Source organism: Thermothelomyces heterothallicus (assembly GCF_042370625.1).
Source record: "Thermothelomyces heterothallicus CBS 202.75 unplaced genomic scaffold P884_scaffold_19, whole genome shotgun sequence".
NCBI lineage: Eukaryota > Fungi > Ascomycota > Sordariomycetes > Sordariales > Chaetomiaceae > Thermothelomyces > Thermothelomyces heterothallicus.
The window spans coordinates 121,274-142,746 of NW_027192580.1; the positions used below are offsets into that span (position 1 = coordinate 121,274).

The following is a 21,473-nucleotide window of genomic DNA, read 5'->3' on the forward strand; positions in this document are numbered from 1 at the left end:
TTGTGTGTTGTTGTTTTTGGTTTTTTTTTTCTTGGGTGAGACAATCTAATGCCCATTGAACAATTTCCCCAAACCCAGCTCTAGCCGTCAATGCCCGAGCCTTGGATTCAAGCTCGGTCTCGGATGGCCCCTCTAACCTACTGCATGCCCCTCGCTTGCCATTCTCATGCACCCACCCAATGGCTCATCTGACTTGCTTCCATGGAGGTGAGATGGTGTGGTGCGCGCTGTCTGGCTGGGTGCGTGAGACCGGCGCGATACCGCATTGATCAGCATGCGTGATGGACTGTCGCGGCGATATTGAACCGCCCCAGGAGAAAGGGAAGGAAAGGGCCTCGGCTGAGGAGGTTTGCCTCGATCTCCTCGTCCTGACCGACCGGCTCTCAACATTCTCACGGCACACCACGTATCCGACACGAGACTCGAGTCTCCACGATCACGGCTCCGAACGCGAACAGAGCCAGATACGGGTGCCGTATGACATGGTGTCATTTTGCCTTGGAAGATGGGTCTTTCTCGGTTGGGTTTTACTACGCCAATGCCTGTTTCGCAGCTCGCACCATCTCGCCTATCAGCTTCCAAGGGACGAGAGAGGTGGATGAGACGGGAGGCCCTCCCGGAAGAATGCTTCTCGAGAACTCCAAACCTGATGTTTCTGCAAATGCCAGTGCATTTTCTCCACTCCTCTTGGGTTTGAGATCTGCTCCTGATCTGTCACTGGGGACGGCCGTGTCCCAAGCTGGGATCCCCCCCTTTTCCCTGTCGTTTTATTTTTATTCCTCATCTGACATTTCCCGTCCTCCTCTCACGCCTCCCCGCAGGACAGCAGATATTGCTTGTCTCAGCGACCCAAAGTCTCCGGCCTGGGATATGTGCTCCGTCCGTGCAGCTCTCTACTTTCCCCCTCCCATCCCCGTTCCTGCTCTCGTCCCTCGTGCTTGGGTGTGGTTGGTGGTCTCCGAACAAGGAATCGAGCAGTACAAGCCGGTACGGAGAAGTGGACGTGTACCTGACTTTAGCTGCATATGCGTAGGCACCCTAGTGTATTTGCCTATCGGCCGAATCACCCATCTTTCCGAACAAGACGTCGGAGAAATCGCCACACTGATCCGCTGATAAGTGGCAGCGATCGTCATCCCCAGCTCCCCTTTGTGTGGCCTCGATGGAGCACTCCCCGCTTCCCCCGCACATTCTTTCCCCAAGCCTTCCCCAGACTTCTTCCTGCAGACATGAGGCACTGGCTGGCAAGATCTCCCCTCTGCTGCAGTTGTGGCTTGCAGATTGATCGAAGCCAAGAACTGGCATCGGGTGCTCTTGGCGGACCTGCTGACCTTCGTCGTACCATGTACACACACATACCGTGCTCCGAAAGGTGTTATTACGCAGTAGTACGTCAGGTGAACACACACAGCACCAGCGGTAGTAGAAGTACTGCGTACTAGTAGACTCGGGAGGCAATGGCAGGAATAGGAATACCTCTTGCGACCCAGCTCGACATGACCACAAACAGCACCACCACGTTATGATCGAGGACCCTCCATTGCGGCAGCACACAATGGATACCAATACCCTTACTACGGCTCACCTAAACCGGGCTCATCGTTCGTGGCCCTGCGTCATTGTCTGCGTTCTGCCGCTTTTCTAACCTCTTCACCTTTACTCCTCTCCCCCCCCCCCCCCCCACCCCAAAAAAAAAAAAAAAAAAAAAAAAAAAAAAAAAAAAAAAAAACCTTCCTCCCCTCCTCCCTTCTTCAAGCGCCAAGTCTCTGTCCCCGCTGTGTAGCAGTAGCATTGGCAGCATATCAGTAAAGTACATGAGTACCCGCTGGGGCCCAGCCGGTCCCTGGCAAAACTCGAGCCACATACGACGGCGCGAAGGTACAGAGGGTTCCATCCAGGCCCTGCGGTCCGAAGTGTGTACGGATCAAATCCCTTTGCTTCCTTGGGGGGTTTCCCACAACCGGGCGGAGGGGCCGGGAGCGCGTGAGAGTGCTTTCTTACGCTCGCAGCGGAAAAAAAAAAAATAAAAGAAAAAAAGAAAAAAAAAAGTGCACAGCTCATAAGCAGTTGGCCACTTTCGTGTTTCGCCCACTCCGAAGTTAGCAAAACGCACGGCGGGCTGCCGCGTCCTGCGTTGCCTGCCCACCAAATAGGGATAGAGGTGACGATGTAGCCGAATAGAGCGGACGGCGGCAGCGGCAAGCGGCTCACCAGTCGTTCGACACCTCCGTAACGCACACTCGGGCTGTGCTGGCGAGTATTGCGCCGTACTGTATGCACATAGTCCGTACATACAGCCGTGATCGGTTGTGCTCACAGCGGAGTTCTGGCCACGGGTATGCCCAGGGACGGCGTTCCAACCTCATCAAGGGACGAATAGCCGTCTCAGAGACGGTGACGGCGTAGAAGTTGACACTTGGGGGGAAAGGGGTGCTGCCTTGATTGCGTTGCCTCAGAAAAAGGGGTCCTCAGTAGCAGGTCCTCGCTGCCGAGCATTCAGCAACAAATTCTAGCTCGACAAAAATTTGACAGGGCAGAAGCGCTGAGTTGACCCTCGGATCTGCAGACTTCCAATGCCGAAACGCGCTCAGCCCGAGATATGGTGGATAAAAGCAGAAAGATAGGCAAAGAAACGTCCATCAAGCTGTCTTGGCCATGCATGCCTGTCTATTCATCATCATCATCGTCATCCATCATTTCCGCTAGCACCACCACCTGTAACCCGGCCTTTGTCATGTTTCTATGAAGCCGCCAATTCCGCGCATATCCTGTTCCTGTTTGTGGATACCGTGCGCCTGTATGCTGTCATATTTGATGTGCCTGCCTCCCGCTCTTGATACCCGGCTGCTTGCTCCTTATTTTCCGAAGGAGGGGGGTGAGAGAGGATGAGAAAGAAGGGAAAAAAAACCTCAAAGAACCCTTAGCCGGCTCAATCGGAGCCCAGCCCAGCCCGGGGCAAGTCCCTGTTATGTTAGTCTGCTTGTCTCCAGGCGGGGAGGCGAGGGCCCAGCTCGCTTCAGCATGCCCTTGGAACTTGCAAAAGGACGAGGCGAGGGACTTAAGACCCGAAAGCCAGGTGCCTTGCCACTTTCATCACTTTCCAGCACTGCAAGGGCATCTCGTCTCGCCAATTGGAACACTTGACCTTCACTTTCCTTTCCCTCTCCCCCCTCTGTTCATCCCCACACAGCCCCTGGTGTTGTTCTCAAAGCCTCAGCACCTGCACCCGGGCGCCAATTCCGTCGTAGATAACCGTGTTGTCGGCAGGTATGTACTGCTTCGTGACGATTTTGATGGCCTCCTGCGCCACCATACCACCGGTCAAGGCTGCGACATTGTGCAGCTCCCCGCCGGCGGCACGCGCCACTTCGTTGGCGGCCTGCACCACGCGCTCCCGCTTCTCGGCGCCGGGCACCCGCTGAGCCACGGCCGCGAGGATCGCATCGGCGGTGAAACCTTCCCGGGAAGACAGGTCCACGTGGGCCGTCGCTTGTAAAGCGAGGTAGATTGGCAGCAGGGAAAGCGGGGAAAGGGACAAGGCAGCCGTCTCGTCGTTGGCAAACTCGAGCTCTGTGTGCGTGTGTGGCAGATGTTACCCTTCTCGTTAGCCTCTTTCTCGCTTCCTCTTCTTCACTTCAGACTCATAGTTGTTTTGGCCTGTCTTTCGCTTCCTTTCATTTCCCCGCCTTTCCGCTTCTCGTGTTGATCCAGCCAGAAACGTTGGAGCTGCCCACACACAAGCGGTTCGAGACCATCACAAGAGGAAAGGATCAAGAAAGATCAGGTGGTGGGGGCCTGTGAGTGAGCGCTTACCTGCCACTGACTTCAGACGATCTTCTCTGCTCATCTGCGCGTCGCTGCCGCTGGCCCCTCCCCCCCGCGCATTGATTAACTTGACGAAGGCTGCGTTCTTGCAGAAGAGATCCACTTCTGCGGGATCAACGTGCTCGCCACCTGGCGTAGCCTGTACTATTTGCAGTATCTCGGCTACGTCCTTGCGTGCCTTGGCCTTGTAAATATTTTGTAGCTGGATGTACACCTTAGACTGCGCTTTCATGTCGGGAAGTTTGCCAGGAAGAGGCAGACAGTGATGTTTCTCATAGAATTGCTTGACGGCATCGGCGATAATCCAAAAACCCGACCTCTTTTCGGCCTGGCGACCCATGTCAGCGGTCCGTGAGGCCGACTTGGGCATGTGTGCGCGTGTGTGGACGCAGGGTGAAAACCCGCGGAGGGGGGGGGGAGGGAGGGAGCGGGGAAAACAAGAGATGGGGAGTGAGCTTACCGGGTCGGTGTGCTGGTATTCGAATACTTCCTTCAGCCCGGACGGCAAAGATGGTTGCACCACCGTTTTGACAACGGCAGCAGCCGCTTCATCAAAATTCTCCTCGCCACCTTCCGGGTTATTGGTCCTCGCTGCACTCTGCACGATCTTGCGGAACTCGGACTTCTCCTTGAAGGTTGCGGGGTACTTGCCATCGTGTTCCGCTTTCCACTTCTTAAGGTAGTGGAGAAGAATCACCACATATGGCAGGTGACCATGTTGGAAGTCGTCTAGACCGTCGATATCCTTGGTCAACTCCTCGGCGAAGGCCACCAGCTCCGGCCAGGGATTCAGTAACCGCAGATCGGTCGTTGCCGTCTCGTCAGGATGCGTGTCGACAATGGGGAACGCCCCTGGAAGGTTGATCTGAAAGTAGGAGTAGAACCCTGCCGAGTGAATCGCCACGAGCGGGGTTTTGTGCTGTTGACCATAGGCCTCAAGCTGGGCCAGCTGCTCTGGGCGAATGGGATGTGTGTACAAGATGATTGTGAACACCGGTGAGTGTTCCAGGAGCGTGTCCAGTGTCTTCACCTCCTGCAAATGGCAGCCACGTGAGCATGCGGTCTACTGCAGCAGTCGAGGCCGAACTATCGACCTACCTCATTGGGATACCAGGTGCCTTGGACGTCCGGGTTGAGCTCGAGGATGAGCTGGGTCAAGCTCTGAGCACGAGACTTGCCCAGGCAGTCCTCATCCAGAAAGAAGTTGACTCCCAGGTCGGCTTCGCTTACTTGGGTCTCATCGTAGATGGCGAAGCGACCGATCCCTAAAGCCGGGTGTTAGTATCCAACCCCATTCTGTCACAATATCCACACGGTACCTGGCAGCACGAGGTTCTTCAGAGTCTCTGCACCGACCGTGCCCGCCCCCGAGTTCACCAGCAGAATGTTGGCTGACTCGAGTGCTGACTGGCCACTCGCGGCCCACAGCCGCAGTTGTCGGTCATATTTGCGTTCCTTTTCTGAAGGCCCGAGAAGGACCGGAGGCGTCTGGTTCATGATAATTTCCGTCATTTCTGCGTCAAAACCGGGAAACTGGGCCGAGCAGATGCAGAGTTGTTACGAGGCTGTCGTGAGCATGAGGTCTTGTTCTTCTCTATGGAGTCGGTGTTTTGTGGATCCTACCATTATGCTGTTGGTGCTGCTTGCAGTTGACAGCTGATGCTTGCCGGGCTGCAGCCATTCAGCGGGGTGGTGAGGACTGCCGACCAAGTGTGGGGTGCAGCTGGTGCCGGAGGCTTGGCGTGGCTGACTGCCCGAGGCGATGTGCAGTGGCGCCTGTGGCTCTATTGATCAGTTTCAATGACGGCCAATGTCTCGTAATACGTCGTCGTCATTCATTTCTTCTCTCCTGAGGAGCGAAAAGAATCAAAGGTTTGTTTCTAACGCATCTAATGGATAGAATAGTATAATGGAATTCAATGTGTATACCTGCCCTGTTGCGTATCGATGATCACAACATGCTCCGTAACTGTCCCCAGTTCAACGGGGAAGAGCAATGCACAGAATTAATCTGAGTTCTCGGAAAGGGCGGCCATGGAAAACAACTTTGTGTTAGTTCTGTTCTTGTGGAAGGAGCATGTGACTGTTTTGTCAATCCCAACACTCTCTCTTCTTGCCGCCATTCACTTTGCCCAGGTGCATCACAGCCAACTTTGCTGAGGGCCGGCCAGCTTCACCCTTAAAGAGCCGTGAAGAGTTGCTTGTGACAGGAGGAGCTTGAATCGAGATGGAGCAGAATCTGAGTTGCAACATACAAGACTGTGGTGTCCAGCTTACAACACACGCAGTGATAACTGTATGCAGGTGAGTCGCTGTTGGCTTCCATTGTCGACTCTTCTGCGGAGTCTTGCCACATTCCACTAACCCTCGAGGAGCCATGTCCTCTGCTTACGGTGTGCAAATAGCCATGGGTTTGGGGGACAGGCTCCGTATAAGTGCCCGGTCTGCACACAATCTCTGAACGCGTCTGAGATATGCAAACAACTTCTTCAACCCTCCGAAGAATGGAAGTCGGTAGCGCTGAGCGGCCTGAGTCCGACTGTCGTCATGGAGTGCGCTGGAAGGGCCTTGGGCTTCTGGTCCTACCAGATGACAAACCAGATGTTTGTTCTTCCCTAACCAGAAACCTTGCTCGGACAAGACTTACAAATGGAAGCTCATACCAACTACGGAAACACAGCAAGCTGAAGGAATACTGTGCCGAGCTGCAGGGCGAGATTGAGAACATCTGGGGTCAAGCCAATCAGAGAATCATAACTCTGACAACCAAGATACGAGGTTAGTCCGTACTCTGCGCGGGTGACCGATGTTAACAAGATTGACGCCTTCCAGATATGGAACGAGAAGAGCACTCGTTGAAACGACAATGCGAAGGCCTTCGCCTTGCCCTTGAGAGCCGAAGCAGAGAACTTGCACAATTCCAGGAACTCTACAGCAAACTCAAGCAGCGAGTTCTGCATGGTCAAGCGCAAGAGGTCCCGCCTAGTGTTTTGAGAAGCCGGACGCCTATACAAGCACCCGGCGCCGCACCCGAATCTCACAACAACCGAACACAACCACAGCTTGGCCGTCCCACGATGCCGTCTAGCATCAGAACGGAGATACCCAATTACTTCCTAGCCAGCCTTGGATTTCCAGAAACTCAGCCCAGATCAGAAGCTCTGGTGGAATGGAATACACCAGAAATTCCTCGGCGTAGGCATTAGCACGTCCTTATGCATAGACACCATGTGCTAAATTCTCGGAGGTAGAAATACCCGCTACGCCGGGCAGCAACTTGCCTTTGAGAAATCCGACGTCCCTGTCATATGTGCCGACACCAAGGACAGGCGTGGGAAGAGCAGTCACTACTCTGGGACCAGGTCGACAGCACCAGACGGCTCGCGCTTCTCAGAGCAATGTCACGGTCGGGCCCGTAAGGGGGTCCTCGTGGCCCGAACCGGGTGCCACTTCTCAAATAGGGCATCCCCTTGGTGATAGCAGCTTGAACGTGGCCAGGCCTCTCCAGGAAACAATAGAAGGTTCGTGCTCTTGTGTCCCTGTACCGAGTATTCGCTTACTCATTGCAACAGCCATATCAGGGGCATCCCCAAACCTGCCACAGGTGACGAGAAGTACAACGCAGCACTTCGAATCCTCAGGCCAGATCCTTCGTCGCCGTTGACAGGGATGTGGTTTCTCTTCTGCAGATGGTTCGTTCGTCGGTTGAGACGACACTGGGAACTTCGGGACACACCTGATCAAGAGTTTAAGCCGAAGAAGGAGGCTCAACCCAGTACCCGCGTCCAAAGGCCGTTTTACCGCAAATACCAATCCACTTGCAAGCGTGTGGTGTGGTCACGATTCTTGTGGCACTCGCTCGGAATGTTGTGCTGAGTTGTTAACAGCCTGGCACATCCCATCAGGACAGCCTCCATGCGATCTATCTTTACAAGGTCTGTTTTCTTCTGAATGCGACCAACTGTGTATTGATCCGCAAACCGACCGTGCCCAGGCTAATGTTTCAAGCGATCTTGTTCCGACCAACGCGCAATAGTTCCAAACACATCAATGGAATTTGGGACTCCGACTTTCAGGCGGATTTCATCTACAGGCGATGTTTTTCATCATTCCTAGGATCCGATACACAGGTCTACTGAAGCTTTCTCTTCGCATCTGAACGACCTCTACTAGCCTACGAGTATGGGGGGACACAGAGGGTGGGGTCGTGCTTTGGTTCGTTTGTAGCAGGAAGTTATGTTCTTTAGTAAACCGAGGTACTACAACACATGAACAACGTCATGCCGAAGCCACGTTTCTGGCTGGGAACTGGGATCCAGGGTCATTTTGTGCATTCATAACGTCAGTTTTGTAATCGTTCCGTTTATTGAATCGAAACAAGCGGGAGGGTCTCGAGAAACAAGAGGTCTATGCCTCTGGTGCATATTCCAGCTGAGAGTTTCTTGGTAAGGGTGAGGGAAAACCCTCACGTAGCAACACTACGGCCTCGTTCGGCATGATCGAGTTTCCCCTACGGGAGAGGCAAGCAAGCTAGCGGGATAGCTAGCGAGCGAGCCGGCTGGCGGGCTTCTCTGGGGGTTCAGAGTCAAGGAGATTAGGGGCGCTCACATCATTAACAGAGAGGCCGCCCCTTGATACGACTGTCACTCTGCGAAGAAAGCTTTGACTTGACCTGTGGGCTGAATTCGAATCGGATCTTCAGCTAAGACCAAGTTAAATCTTTGCTGATCTGCCACCGCCGACGCAAGTCAGAACTTCATGCTCGACGTAATCCGCCCAGCACTTCATCTTGGATGGCGTAGCGGGCGCGGAAACGGCAGGACTCTGTCCCTGTCGAGGCCACCGCCGTGTCTCAGCACTCAAGGCTTTGCTGAGCATGGACATAACCGCAACCACCAACGTGTTTATTTTAGTTTCTTACTACCCCAGCTCTGGATACTTCTCCAAATAGACACACGCTTCACCAACGCCCGCCCATATCTATCAGTGGTATCTCAAGGCAGCACACCAAAGGCAAACACACCATATCCGTACTCTACTCTCTGATCATTAAACGCAGACCATTCATCGTCAACAACACCGTGATTTCCGTTCTAAAAAGAGTCCGGAAACTTGTCCTTAACTGGTGTCGACGGACCTTGTCTATGGGACATGCTGTAAGGCGCCTGTGGTGTGTCCTGTTAGCATCTTCATCGTAAGCGACCAGTACCTCGGAGGAGAATCTTACAAGTACTTCCTTGGCGCTGCAAATCCGCCAAGCCAGCTTCCGCACGTTCCCGTCGGCCGGTACGACGGCGGGAGCGAACTCGATGCCAAACATGTGATGGATTGCATAGACTACACGTTTGGCGTATTTGCTGTCGCGCTCGACGTGGCCTCCGAATCGCTCTTCGGGCGTGGTGGGCGCAATATCCGGGTCGCGGTCGAGGCAGTTCCGGACAATCGGCAACAGCGCGCGCTCGACATCCTCGGGCCCGGCATCCTCGTCCTCCACCTTGGCCAGACGCACTTCGAAGGGTTCCGAGATGGACATGACGTTGTGGCTGCCGCCATGGTGGTAGCGGAACTCGAAGACACCCTGCGTCCACCAGAGTTTGTCGCCTTCGAAGACCATCTCGCCTTGCACGAGGTTGACCTCGGGCGATGCTGACGAGGTGGCGATCGGCTGGTCGTACGAGATGATGCCCTGGTCGGTGGTGATATCGTACTCGCCCGGGCGCGTCGGCACCCAACGGCCGAGGGACGGGACCTCGGTGACCTCGCGCGAGGTGTTATCCGTGACCATGTAAAGGCCGACCCAGTCCTTCTTGGCGTGGTTTGCGGGAGCGGTCCACTTGACGCGGATCGGGGCGCCGTACTCGAACACCTTGGTCTTGACAGCCTTGGACACGCGGGCGTTAGCGCTCTCTTTGCCGGTCGCCCTCTCGTCGGCGCCCACCAGGGGTGTGCCCTCCACGGAAATGCTGTAGTGCTTGGGGTCGTAGCCGGCGAGATCGGGTGAGATGCGGCTGAGGGTGAGGCGAGCAGGGTACTTATTGAACAGAGCCGACGTGTCCCGGACGATGGTCGAGGATCCGGCACCCAGCTTCGTGCGAGCGACATCGACAAAGTCGTCGAAGAAGTGCTTGGAGTCCTCCCAGACCTTGTCCACGCTCTCCTGCAGCTCCTTGACCGGCTGGGGAAGCGAGCGCTTGATGAACTTGGTGAGCCCGGCCTCCTTGCGCAGGTTCTCTCCGTAGATCTTTTGCATGTGCGGCTTCTCGACATATGAGATGAAGCCGAGCGTCAGGATATGTCCGATGAGGGCGACCAGGAAGATGGCTTTGCTCCACGTGATGAGGGCCATACCCCACAAGCCCGCAGTGCCAATGACACGCTCGGGGTTGTTGAGGAAGCGGTAGATGGACTTGTAGGTCAGCTTCCCGTTGCTATCAAAGAAGAAGTCGCCGTAGAACCAGCCGAACTCGCCCAGGGAGTCGTAGATGCTGGTGGCGGTCCAGATCTGCAGTGCTACACAGCTCAGACCGACCACATGCTTGAGGAGGACCCAGCCGTAGCCCCAGTCGGCGGGGTAGTGGTACATCTTCCAACACGCAGCGAGGAATGAGGAGTGGCACAGCGCCATGCTCAGGTGGTACATGCCCTTCCACTGACGCCAGGCTTCGGCCGGAGTCTCGCCGAACTTGAGGAAGTGCCTGGTGAACATCTTTTCATTGGACTGCTTGGTCAGGATGATACCAAGGCCGACCGAATACCACAAGCGCCAGACGATAGCGTTCAAGACGAAAAGGCCTTGGTAGAAGGGAGTGGACGGCGTCACAAGGGCGAGCGCTGCAAGGTAGCCAACAAGGAGCACTGACGCGCAGTCGGTGGTCCGGAAGGGATCAAAGTTCTTGAAGCCAACCATGTTGTGGACGGGGAGGGGAGTGGCGGGCGCGGCGGTCGCTTTCCTGGCCGACTCGGCAGTTGCCTCGGAGTGGCCGCTGATCTCCGACTCGGCGCGCTGGCGGGGCGGGGGCGGGTTGTAGGTCTTCTCGATGTGAGGATTCTCGACGATGGCCAGAAAGGCAAACTGGGCGGCGTGGGCAAGAATGGAGATGAACAGCACGTCATAGCTGGCAGCCATCATCGAGATACCGTAATACCCGGCATAGCCGATGGAATACATGGGGTGCGGGGCCATCTCGAAGACGCCGTCAAAGGTGAGTTCCTGCTCAATGAGGTAGAAGAAATCTGGGTATCGTCAGGTTCGCAAGAACATGCTGAAGCAAGCGGTTGGCAGCAGTGCAGTTGCTTACCACCCCAGTACCAGGCATAATCTTTGACAACTCGGTGGGCATCCAGCTTTACCCACAGGTTGAAGCCGACGAGAGCAATGCCGAAGATCCAGCGAGCCGCGGCAATGGCGAACCCCTCGCCGGCCGGCTTGTGGGCACAGACAATGGCAAACAGGCAGTACGAAACAAAGTCGCACATGAGAATGAGATCCACCAGACGACGGAAGACAAGCCAGGTGTTGTACTCAATGGGCGCCTGGCCCATCTTGTAGTCCTTAGGGATCTTAGTCTCCAGTTCGGTTTTGAGTAGCTGGTACAGCCACGGGCGCGGGTTCTGGCCCGACGAGGGGTCCTCAAAGAGCCGAGACCGCTTGGCCCATGTCACGAGCAGCCTGTACTTGGACTGGACGGTCAAGAGGAAGCCTATGCCCACATTGTACGAAGCCCTCCAGAAGAGAAAGACGAGCGCAAAGACGGGGCGCTTGAGGCCCCAGGGCAAGGCGTACGCGACCCAGATGTGAAGGGCGAGAATGGCAAGCACCACGACATCGGAAATGTTCTTGGGTTCGCGAGGATCTAGGAGCTGAGACACCATGTCGTGAGTCTCGGGGACAACGAAGACTGTATTAACAGGCAATGGCCGGTCAGCATATACGTCCTGGAAACGCACGCTTGGGGAAGGTAAACAAGATGACAGACCTGTCCCATCCGGAGTGCGCCCATACGTCCTCTTCGAGCGGCCCTGGTCCACGTCCTCTGTAACCGAATTGGCCCCCTCGGCAGGGCGGAGTACATTGTCAATCGAGTCTGACGACTGCTCTCGTGCGCGGTGGCGAACGTTGTCGAGCCCCGAGGGCCCAGCTGCTGATGTGCTCATCCTCAGGATTCGGTGTTGAAGACCGACTTAGCAGAGGAGAAAAGCGTTGAGCTTTGCCAGCATCACCGGGCAGCAGTGATGTCGTCGGCAATTGTCGGAGAGGTGGAGATGCGGGTGGAAGTACTAGTTAATAGTCGAGGCGCACACGCGGAGATGGATGATCGAGCGGCTCGTGACCCGCAAAACAACTACCAACGAATTTCGTAACGCCAAGACAAATTAAGCTCGCTGTGCCGTCGTGGAGCGCGGGTTGTGCAGGTTTCTTTTTGCCGCTTAGACAATGCACCAAGCGACGTCCACGCAAACGGGCGGCAGTTTTGCGCGATGAATGCGTTCGAGCGAAATCCCCGTGGAACCGGGGCTCCTCTTTTTCAATCACATGTTCCGCAAGCTGTTTTTGTGGGTTGCTATGGAGTTGCTCTGGAGTCTCTGGGGGTGGAGGTCAAGGACCTGGCCAGTCGGATGCCCTGCGGGGATATTGGCGAGCGACCCGCATCTTTTCTCGCTGCATCTTCCAGATAATTCCAGTTCATTGGGACGCGGTTTCAAACTACACGTGCGGGCGGGCGTTGGCGGTGAAACATGCTGGCTGACGATCATGGGCTTAGGATTTTTTTCTGAGGATGCATCCGGGTTTTGATCCAGAGACTCGGGTGCAACGAGGCAGGTACAGTCGCCCATGCCGCCGACCTGCATATCCGCTGGCGCCTCATTGGGTTTGATGAGGTTGTCATGCTTTCACGCGTCGCCGGCCGTCAGCCAACTGTGACCAGGTGGACGGGAGCTGTTAGCGTTCCTCTTCCTCCTTGGCTGCAGGGGTTTTAACGACATCGCATGAACTTGATGGGGACAGTCCACTCTCCGGATCCAACGAGAGCGCGCGTCGCTCGCTCCGATAGCGAGGGTTTCTCTGCTACCAGCACCACGATGCATCGTAGAGGTGGCATGTACGGACATGCACGAGACAGGGAAGGCAGGGCGAAAGGTAAGGTAAAGGTAGGTGACTGACTCGAAAGAGGCAGGGACGAGGGATCAATCAGGTGTAGGTACTCCGTATAAGTTCAGCAGGAGCTGAGGTCCCTGCGACTTCCTTCGACCTCATCCATTGAACACCGAGGCACACACATACGCCTTTTACACACACTTACCTCCTAATAATCAACCCACAAGTAAGGCCTCACCTCGGGCTGTCCACTCGTTTTACATGTTCCGCACCCCCAAAGCCACCGGCGCCAGTAGTAATCAGATGGCTCGCTCAAACAGCAACAACACGGCCGCCCGCCCGGGAACTCCTCCCTCCCCAACAAACGGCTCCGAAAAGCCCCTCCCGGATCCCGGCTCCTCGGCCACGCCCCAGCGCCCGGGCACCTCGGGCACTGAAGCGGCCCTCAAGATGACGCGCCGCCAAGCCTCGGAGAAGTACCGCCAGGCCGAGCGTGCCGTGCGTATCTACCGGGCCAAGAAGCGCTCCGCCATGGCGCGGGCCAACTACGCCGACGCCAAGGAGAACTTCCGCCAGGCCCGGTCGCACTTCGCGCTCGGCTGCAAGCTGCTGTTCGCCGCCATCCGGGGGTGGCCGTACGTCGTGCGTGAGAAGAGGGAGGCGAGACGGGTCAGGGCTGAGGAGGAGAAGAGGCGCAAAGCGCTGGAGATGAAGAGGCGGTTGGAAGAAAAGCTCGGCGAGGTCGGTGAGGGCGCCAACCAGGAGGCGGGGGAGCAAGGGCGCTAAGGTCGTTACCCAACCGAGGGTGGTTCTAGGGTTGACCTGAGGTTGTTGACCTTGAGTTGGCCTGGAGAAAGACCCCGGAAACGGAGGGGGGAGGGGGAGGGAAAGGAGGGCGACTGAAGTGAGAAGAGGGACACACTCACGGCGGCCTTCCTCCTCCACTTCCCCCAAAAGACACACATTCACACACCCACTCACACACTCTTTCAGCCCACTCGGGCTTTGGTCATTGTTCGTTCTTTCTTCCTCCGTCTTTCCTATGTCCCTGTTCTGGGCCGCGTCTGTCGACTTTGCCGACTCTTTCATTCTTCCTTTGCTCTGGTGTTTTGGCTTCGGCCAGAACGACGCTGGCGACCACCTGGCGCCGTTCAAACCCGACACTCACTCCACTCACACAAGCTCGCATCTGCGCAGCATATCTTTCTTTGAATCACTCAGGCCTGTCATTTCTCTGTCATGTTTTGTTTTTTGCTGGTTTTGTTCAGCCTTAATACCCCTTTTCATACTAATGATGTGATGAGGCATGATACGGTTAGAGACGGGGACATCAACGGCCGGTGGGGTCTTCTCAGTCGGATGTACATAATGACTGGTTCATCGGGCAAGGGGGAGCGTTCTGGCTGTATATTTTCCCCGAGTTACCGTCTGCTTTGTCACTTGAAGCTTTCTTTACTGCCCGAAAAAGGACGAGAAACAGTCGGGTTGGCTATTGGCGAAGAGACTGAAAAAAAAAAAAAAAAAAAAAAAAACCGAGATGGAATAGCCCAACCAACTAAAGTTATTGGGTCAGGAGGAGGAGGTACACGGTAAATAGCAAGAATGCCAACGGGTTGCTTCTTGATTGTTGCTCGTTCAATTTACGCAGGTGTGGATGGGCCTTCAAGCTCACACCATGCCACGGTCTAATAAAAACAAAATGATAGCATGCACCTGACGCCTCTAATCTCGTTGAATTCGTGCGTCTTCAGAGCATAGCGCTCTCGCCTCACTGAGGACCACCGGCTCGTCTCTGCACCTGTCACCCAACCGCCATTACCCATCGAGAACATGGGTCATTCCCGGAATCATATGCGCAACATAAAACTTGACTCAAGCCCAGCCCAGACTCGCAGAAAAAAAAAAGCATGCTTTTCGGGTTTCCAGTCTCGGTCCGGTTCCCACCCAAACCACACGCGATCGTCTTCCGTGGGTTATTTACTGAGCCTTCTTGGCGAATTCCACCCTGAGAATCAAATGCCTGAAACCAAAGCCGTCCATCTTGTTGCAAGCCTTGATTGCGTCTTCGCGATCCGCATAACTGATGAAGGCAAAGCCTTTGGCCAGACCGGTGTCGCGGTCCTTGGCCAGGAAGACGCGGGTGACGCGGCCGAACCGCTCGAACATCTCGCGCAGTTCTTGCTCCTCTGCCATCTCGGACACCTATTCGTAGACGGAGAGTATCAGCACCTGGGGGCCTAGGACGGACTGAGGAAGAAGAAGAAGAATGAAGGAACCGAAACCGGCAAAGTTGCGGCCGGGGGGGGGGGGGGGGGGGGGAGAGAGACTCACATTTGTAACACGCAGCGTGGCCAGGTCGTCCCGCTCGCCGTACTTGCCACCCATCCGCTCGCCCTGCCCCCCCGCACCCGCGCGCAGGGCGGGCGGGATGTACGAGCCCTTCTTGCCCGGCCCGGCAGCGCCGACAGCACCCGCTCCCGTGTCGTCGCCCAGGCCGGCGGCCACGTCGGCGGCGCCCGCCTCGCCGATGGGCGCCATGGTGTCCTTGTAGGGGCAGCGCGCGGTGAAGTGCTCGCCGTTGCAGATGCGGCACTTGACCTTCTTGTCCCTGAGCTTGTCCTTCATGGCCTGCGCGTTCGGGTCGTTGGCCTCGTCCTTGGCCTCCCGGCGCCAGTTGACCGACGGCCGGAAGATGATGTTCTCGCCGACCGTCGTCGTGTCGCTGGCCGGGCCCGGCCCGTCGTTGGCCGAGTCGCCAAACTTGGCCCACGTCTTGCGCTCCGCCACCCGTGGGTTGAGCACCTCGCGGCGGACGATGTACCGCACGCGCCGCGTCGTCTTCACCTTTTGCCCCTGGTCGTTGATGCGGTATTCAATGATTGTTGTGCTTCCATCCTTGTTGTTGATCTTCTGCGGAGGCGGCAGATCTGTTGTCGTCGTCGTCGTCGTCTCCTCGAGATCCTCGTCGTCCGCCCAATCGTGCCTGCAGTGCCTCGGGTCAGTGGACTGAATGTGTGTGAGAGAGGAAACGCCCCGAGCCCCGGACTCACTTTGTTTGAGCTGCCATCTTTTCGATGTGTCTAGTAGATGAACCTCCGATCCGAGCGGTAACCGTCGCCTTGAATGAGGTCGTTCTGGATGTTTGGGAATTTGGTGGGGGTGGGGATTCCAAGTTGCACACGGCCGCCGAATTTTTGGATATTCAAGTGTGGGGCGAAAATTGGTGAGCAACGCATGATAAGTGAGCGGACTTGATAAGTGTACAGTGCTCCGCGACATGGGCATGTTACCATCCACTTCGTGCCCGCGCGCGTCCTGCTTCAGGTTTCTACGCGGTGCAGCAGTACGTTATAACCCCCTGAAAAGCGTGCTCCTGGTTTTCAATATCCATCTTCATAACTGATTGGATAGGCTCACTCTTCTGCTTTGCTTTCTCTTTGTGCTATTCATCTAAGGGTGGTCAAATGTACCACCAAAAAGGCAACGAGAGAATTGCACCGAGTTTCGCCCGGCAATCTTCTGCAGAACCATGTGCTTTGAATCCTCTCAGCCTCTCAGGTAGATGCCTACGGCTCGAAACAGCCGACCCGGCTGAAGGATCTACTCAATTCAATCTTACTTAGGTAGTACATGTTCCGAGAAAAAAGTGGTAAACCACGTCGTCCGATTGTCATCCGCTGGGTATAGCTTTCCTCATTATAAATTCCCAACCAAACCCCAACCTAACAAGAACACCTCATCCTCCCATTCTCTCATGATCGCCATCCCACAAGCAGACGACAGGAAAGAAATCAAAAAAAAAAAAAAAAACCCTCACCAGACTGGCTTATATGTAACAAACAATGTCAAATCATCTTGGTCGCTGTATGATAAAGCTGCGGCCCGCCCTAGCCGGGCGTTGATTTGGCTTGGTCTAGATATTGCACAGGGCAGTACAAATGGTGACCCTTCAAATTGCCTCAGATGAACCCCGGCGGCGGGGAGTTCATCCTAGGCTTCTGCGGAATGGGCGGGAGAGCCCGATTTGGAGGGGGAGCAAGGGGCGGACCCTCAGCAGCCAGCTGCGACATGCTCCGTTGTTGCGGAACCATGTGTGGCTGCGGATCGGGCCTCAGTTGTTGCGCTGACCTTGGCACGGGCTTCAAAGACGGCGTACGAGGTCGCTGCGTGGCATCAGCCTGTAGAGAAGGCGGTGAAGAGAGAGCTCCACTCCTCTCAACTTCTTGAGAGTTGAAACTCAGGCCCCTACCCCGCGTTCGAGGTTTGCCCGATACTTGAGCAGCCGGCCGCAATTCGCCGTAGGTTCCCAGCGACGTACTCGACCGAGGCATTTCGCGAGCTTCGAGGGGCAGAATCCCGTGGGTTGGGATCTCGCTGTCATCTTTCGAGTGGCGGTTCGCTAAGTAAGTTGAAGTTGGCTGGTCGGAGATGTTCTCCTGTGTCGATATGCCAGAGTCGCGAATCGGCTCGTCCCGGATCCGCTTGCTCACCTCGCTCTCCAACTGGTGCGGCAAGGGCAAGGTCACTGGCGGCGCGAGGGGGGTACCTGACGAAGGGCCTTCGCTGCCCTCCGTCGCCGTCCCAGATCGACTCAACGCGGACAGGGCCGGCGACGGCTGGTCCTCGACCAGGGACAAAGGACGCGGGTTAATAAATAAGGCTGTCGGCGGAGGTCTCCGGGCGTTCATTCTTGCGAGCAAAGGGGATGACGTCGTCTGCGTCGAGGGCGGCTCTCCGGGAGTCCTGGCAAAAGAATGTCGCTTACCCACGCTGTGAGAGCCGCTGACGTTCGATACTGGTTGGGGCGCGGGAGCTGAGGGCGCCCCTCCCTCCGGCTGACCAGGGTTTGAGTACGTTGACAGCGGCCGAAGGGCTTGGGCTGAGGCGATCCCCATCTCGAGAACGTAATTAATTGTTTGGAGCGACTGTCTTCGGTCAATGATTGCCTTCGCGTTGGGTCTCGGCCTCGGCTGCGGTTCCTCAGGTTCCCGAGCCTCGGGCATCGAATCGACGTCCCCAAATGAGTCGCGTACCGGTGAGCATGCTGGCGATGAGCCAACCGACGTAACCATGGTCCGCTGGCCAGATGAAACAAACGATAGTCGGTTGTAGCTGTCTCTTAGAGTTTCGAGCTGTCTGCCTTCGTGCGAGACGAAGCTCGCAGTCGAGTTGTCATCAAAGGATTGCTCGCGTGGGTTAGCCTCGGGACTAGGACTCATTATCGGCAAACTGTGGTTCGAAGATTGGTCGGGCGTCATAACTCGAGAGAAACGATCTGGGTCCCTCCGGACCAAGGTTCTCTGGCTTGCATATCTCCTCAAGTGCACATCCTCGTCATCAGTTTTGGGTTTGCCTGTTTCTGAGAGAACTTTCCGGCCTCCAAGCGCCTCGATCTCTCGACGCAGGGTTGCAATCCATGCCTCCATCTCCTCGGCACTTTCGCATACCATCAGAAGAGCCGTGGAATGCTTCTTTTCCTGACCAAGGAAGGGAAGTCGGGCGCGGAGAGAAGACGGCGGTTCCGGGATACGGTCCGGCTCCGGGACCGACGACGTGACTTGAATAACCCAATGCCGTCCCGGGATAGCGTCGCTCGCAAAAGCCGCCGAATCCTTTCCCAGCTGGAGGACCCTCTCGGGAAGCCGATCGTAGGTGCCTTCGCCTGCGTACTGCAGTAGGTACCGCGACGTAGTCAAGACATAAACCTTGCTTGTCCATTCGAATCTCGACGCAGAACCAGATCCGTTACTCCGGTGTCTGCTTCTCGTTTTATCTCCCGTTGCGTCCTCTGACGGGTCGGACAACCTGGGGCCCAGCAGCCCGGCGAGCGAGCCGCTGCTCTTGTGGGCGTGCATCCGCAGAATGACTTCGGCGGGGAGGGTGCATGCAGGAAGGTGGGCATGTTTGATGGCCTGCGGGTACGCTCTAAACAGAGGAGGGGGGGTCCATGCCGCAATGCCCTCGGGAGTTGGCTGCTGACGGACGAGGCTCTCCGACTTCTTGTGTTTCAAGGCATGGCCAGTCGTCGATGCCTTTTGAGGTGGTAGAGAGATGTCTGACCGATGCCCCTGTGCACTCTGCGAAACATGGGGCCAACTGATCTCTGCCAGCGAGGCTCGTATTCCTCCAAGCCTATGGGGACCATCCCGCGTTGGGACTGTTCCCGAATCCGCGTCAGACCCTCCTCTGGCCCGGCCAAAGATGTTTCTCAGCCCCAGTCTCGACTCCCTCTTGCGTGTCTTATCCCCCGAACCTGCCCTTAGAGGTATCCTAACAGCCTCTGAAGCCTCGTCGTGCGGGTCAGGAGGCCGTATTCTCCTCGAGTGCGAACTTTGACTGCCTCTTAAGTCCGGGGACTCGGGAGAGGCTGGGTCCAAAAAGGCGTGCATGGTGGCTGCTGTGCTGACGGCCGAAATATAAAAAGAGTGGACACAGCGGATACGCTGCTTAGATGCACAGGCGAGAAGAACTGTGTGTCAACGTCCCATTCGAGAACACGCGGGCGGTAACATGTGTGTCGTCGGGTAAAAAAAAAAAAAAAAATTGCCGGGCTTGGGTGAGGGCAAAAACGAGCGTGGGATGCGGCAATCGCAGGTTTTGGCGGGTAGTTCGTCGTGCACAGCTCGTAGAGAGACCGAGAAAAGGAGAGAAGGCGCAATGGTTGAAGGTGGGGGCAGAAGCGTGAAAACAGTGTCAGCAGCAAACAAACGAGTGATGTACTCCGTAGGCGCGTTCTGGACCCGATTGCCCTGGTGTGGGACACGGATTCCGAAAAGAAGTTTGGCGTAATGAGAGTGGATGAAAGAACGGAAATTTGTTATAGCCACGGCTTGCCAAATATATGCCAGAGCATCTCGGCTGCGCCGCGCGCTGCAGAAGTGAACGGCAGCGATAGGAAGGAGTGGGCACGCGAAAACGCAACAGGGAAAGGAGAACAGCTGCACGAACTATAAATATTGGGGGAAAGCTATTGAAAGGGAAGTGGCAGGATGCTGGTGAGAGAAGCTGGAACCTGAACCCAGGTAGGGTGCGGCTGCGCCAATGCGGTCCGGTTTCTATCCCGGGACACACCCGCCAAGTCTCGGTATTCCCAGATCTTTGGGCGAATTTTCACCCTGGGCGTGCATCATTTTGAGGTGTGACACCTCTCGGCTACCATACTATTAGTGTACGGTCCACCCGGTTACAAAGATGCCCAAGTCAGTCATTCGGCGGAAGATAGTCGCTTGCATCCTGACGACGAGACTTTTCTGAATTCGCCAAAGGCCCCTTGTTGTTCGACCGATCGCAGCTCGTAGAGTGTATTGTAGACGGCGACTCGCAGGAGGAATACAGTGTAGCCTTCTTCCAGCCTAATAGTACAATAGCATGTAGCATGACAGAAGGAAATGAACAAAAAGCAATTTCTCTCGAGTCGAGTTGCATCGAGTGCCGAACAAGGGAGTCGATCCCAGGGGCACCCTGGTCAGAGTGGATTCCACATCGAATGGGGTGACCCTTGAGCTGGTGGCTTTCTCGCATCAGGGGTTTTGTTTCCGTGCCAAGCTCGACGTTACCAGCAAGCGGGTCAGCCTGGATGAAGATCTTGATTTTCGCTGTCTGTGTTCACGGCAGCAGGTAACAAGTGGCATCGTTTTGCCGGAAGGGGAAAGATGCACAACGACAACCCATTGAAGCACAACACACGTAAGACAGAGTATGAAACCTAGCATCCAAAGGGGGGCGAGGCTGCCGGGTATCCTACGCAGTGTATATAATATTTGACGTGTTTGCTTCGGTTGGTGCGGGATGTCCAGTTCCCAGCCTTACTTGCAAGTACACCTCGTAGTAGGGGCAAAAGGACGAAGATGTGGGGGTTAGTTAGGTGAATGCGAAACGAAACATTGTTGACACTCGTCAAATGTTTCTGGACCGTTCGACGGGTGGCTTACACTACTTTAGTACAGGCGCATGCTGGGATCGGCAGTTCCGACGGCCTGTTTCCGAAGAAGGATCCTATCTGAATTAATGGACACTTCGAGCCTCTTCGACGCAGCTATCAGATTACCGTGTGCAGTGCGAAACCTCGTGAAGATCGGTAGCACATAGTTAACATGCAAAACGGTGAACCTCAGCCCCCTTAGGGCATGGCGAAGCCACAGCCACACGGCATTTAGAACGGAACCCTCGATTGACCCCAGAACTCTTCCGCGGGCTGCTTTGCGTGGCCGCTGCCTTGTCACAGCCCAAACTTCTACACAGTAGCTCGACGCAACTTGCCGTCCTGATACACTATCAAAGTAGTTAGTTAGGTATATACTACAGTATCTAGGCATACAACCATCGCCAGGTTGAGGTGGCAGGACCACCCCCAATTTTCCTTGCAACAGCCGCGAAAAAACACGGCGAGTTCACAAGCAAGAAACAACTAACCAACAAGAATACGGCGCCGATCCCTTTTCCCGTATTCACGGCAAGCCGCATCTCGTCTGCAGCCGAGCAGAATCCCACTCCTCAGAAGCCCAGGCTCGAGGACCTGACAGTCGCTGACTGGGTATCGGCGCTTGTCGTG

The 21,473-nt window shown here is 55.8% G+C and overlaps 6 protein-coding genes across 6 annotated transcripts; 2 read left to right on the plus strand and 4 right to left on the minus strand.

The window, feature by feature from the left end:
* Nucleotides 1–3,205: 3,205 nt before the first annotated feature.
* P884DRAFT_205659 (uncharacterized protein) lies at nt 3,206–5,337 on the minus strand (the record flags this gene model as incomplete). The annotated part of the gene is made up of 5 exons (XM_069438667.1): nt 3,206–3,570; nt 3,814–4,153; nt 4,286–4,858; nt 4,924–5,090; nt 5,145–5,337. The coding sequence occupies 5 exons, from the start codon at nt 5,335–5,337 to the stop codon at nt 3,206–3,208; spliced, it is 1,638 nt and encodes a 545-aa protein (XP_069295763.1).
* Nucleotides 5,338–6,052: 715 nt separating this feature from the next.
* Nucleotides 6,053–7,031, plus strand: P884DRAFT_310936 (uncharacterized protein; the record flags this gene model as incomplete). The annotated part of the gene is made up of 4 exons (XM_069445191.1): nt 6,053–6,121; nt 6,262–6,428; nt 6,482–6,603; nt 6,658–7,031. The coding sequence occupies 4 exons, from the start codon at nt 6,053–6,055 to the stop codon at nt 7,029–7,031; spliced, it is 732 nt and encodes a 243-aa protein (XP_069295764.1).
* Nucleotides 7,032–8,557: 1,526 nt separating this feature from the next.
* Nucleotides 8,558–12,287, minus strand: P884DRAFT_247061 (phospholipid methyltransferase-domain-containing protein). The gene is made up of 4 exons (XM_069440482.1): nt 11,802–12,287; nt 11,124–11,723; nt 9,053–11,058; nt 8,558–8,990 (listed from the first exon to the last, which is right to left on the minus strand). The coding sequence occupies exons 1-4, from the start codon at nt 11,977–11,979 to the stop codon at nt 8,919–8,921; spliced, it is 2,856 nt and encodes a 951-aa protein (XP_069295765.1). The 5' UTR covers nt 11,980–12,287; the 3' UTR covers nt 8,558–8,918.
* Nucleotides 12,288–12,858: 571 nt separating this feature from the next.
* P884DRAFT_261928 (uncharacterized protein) lies at nt 12,859–13,786 on the plus strand. The gene has a single exon (XM_069441617.1). It carries the CDS (start codon nt 13,184–13,186, stop codon nt 13,706–13,708), a length of 525 nt encoding a protein of 174 aa, XP_069295766.1. The 5' UTR covers nt 12,859–13,183; the 3' UTR covers nt 13,709–13,786.
* A 737-nt stretch (nt 13,787–14,523) lies between these two features.
* Nucleotides 14,524–16,104, minus strand: P884DRAFT_247065 (eukaryotic translation initiation factor 3 subunit G-domain-containing protein). Its single transcript, XM_069440483.1, has 3 exons — nt 15,973–16,104; nt 15,254–15,905; nt 14,524–15,124 (listed from the first exon to the last, which is right to left on the minus strand). Exons 1-3 carry the CDS (start codon nt 15,987–15,989, stop codon nt 14,900–14,902), a joined length of 894 nt encoding a protein of 297 aa, XP_069295767.1. The 5' UTR covers nt 15,990–16,104; the 3' UTR covers nt 14,524–14,899.
* A 777-nt stretch (nt 16,105–16,881) lies between these two features.
* On the minus strand, nt 16,882–19,311 carry P884DRAFT_205209 (uncharacterized protein; the record flags this gene model as incomplete). The annotated part of the gene is made up of 1 exon (XM_069438637.1): nt 16,882–19,311. The coding sequence occupies one exon, from the start codon at nt 19,309–19,311 to the stop codon at nt 16,882–16,884; it is 2,430 nt and encodes an 809-aa protein (XP_069295768.1).
* Nucleotides 19,312–21,473: the final 2,162 nt, after the last annotated feature.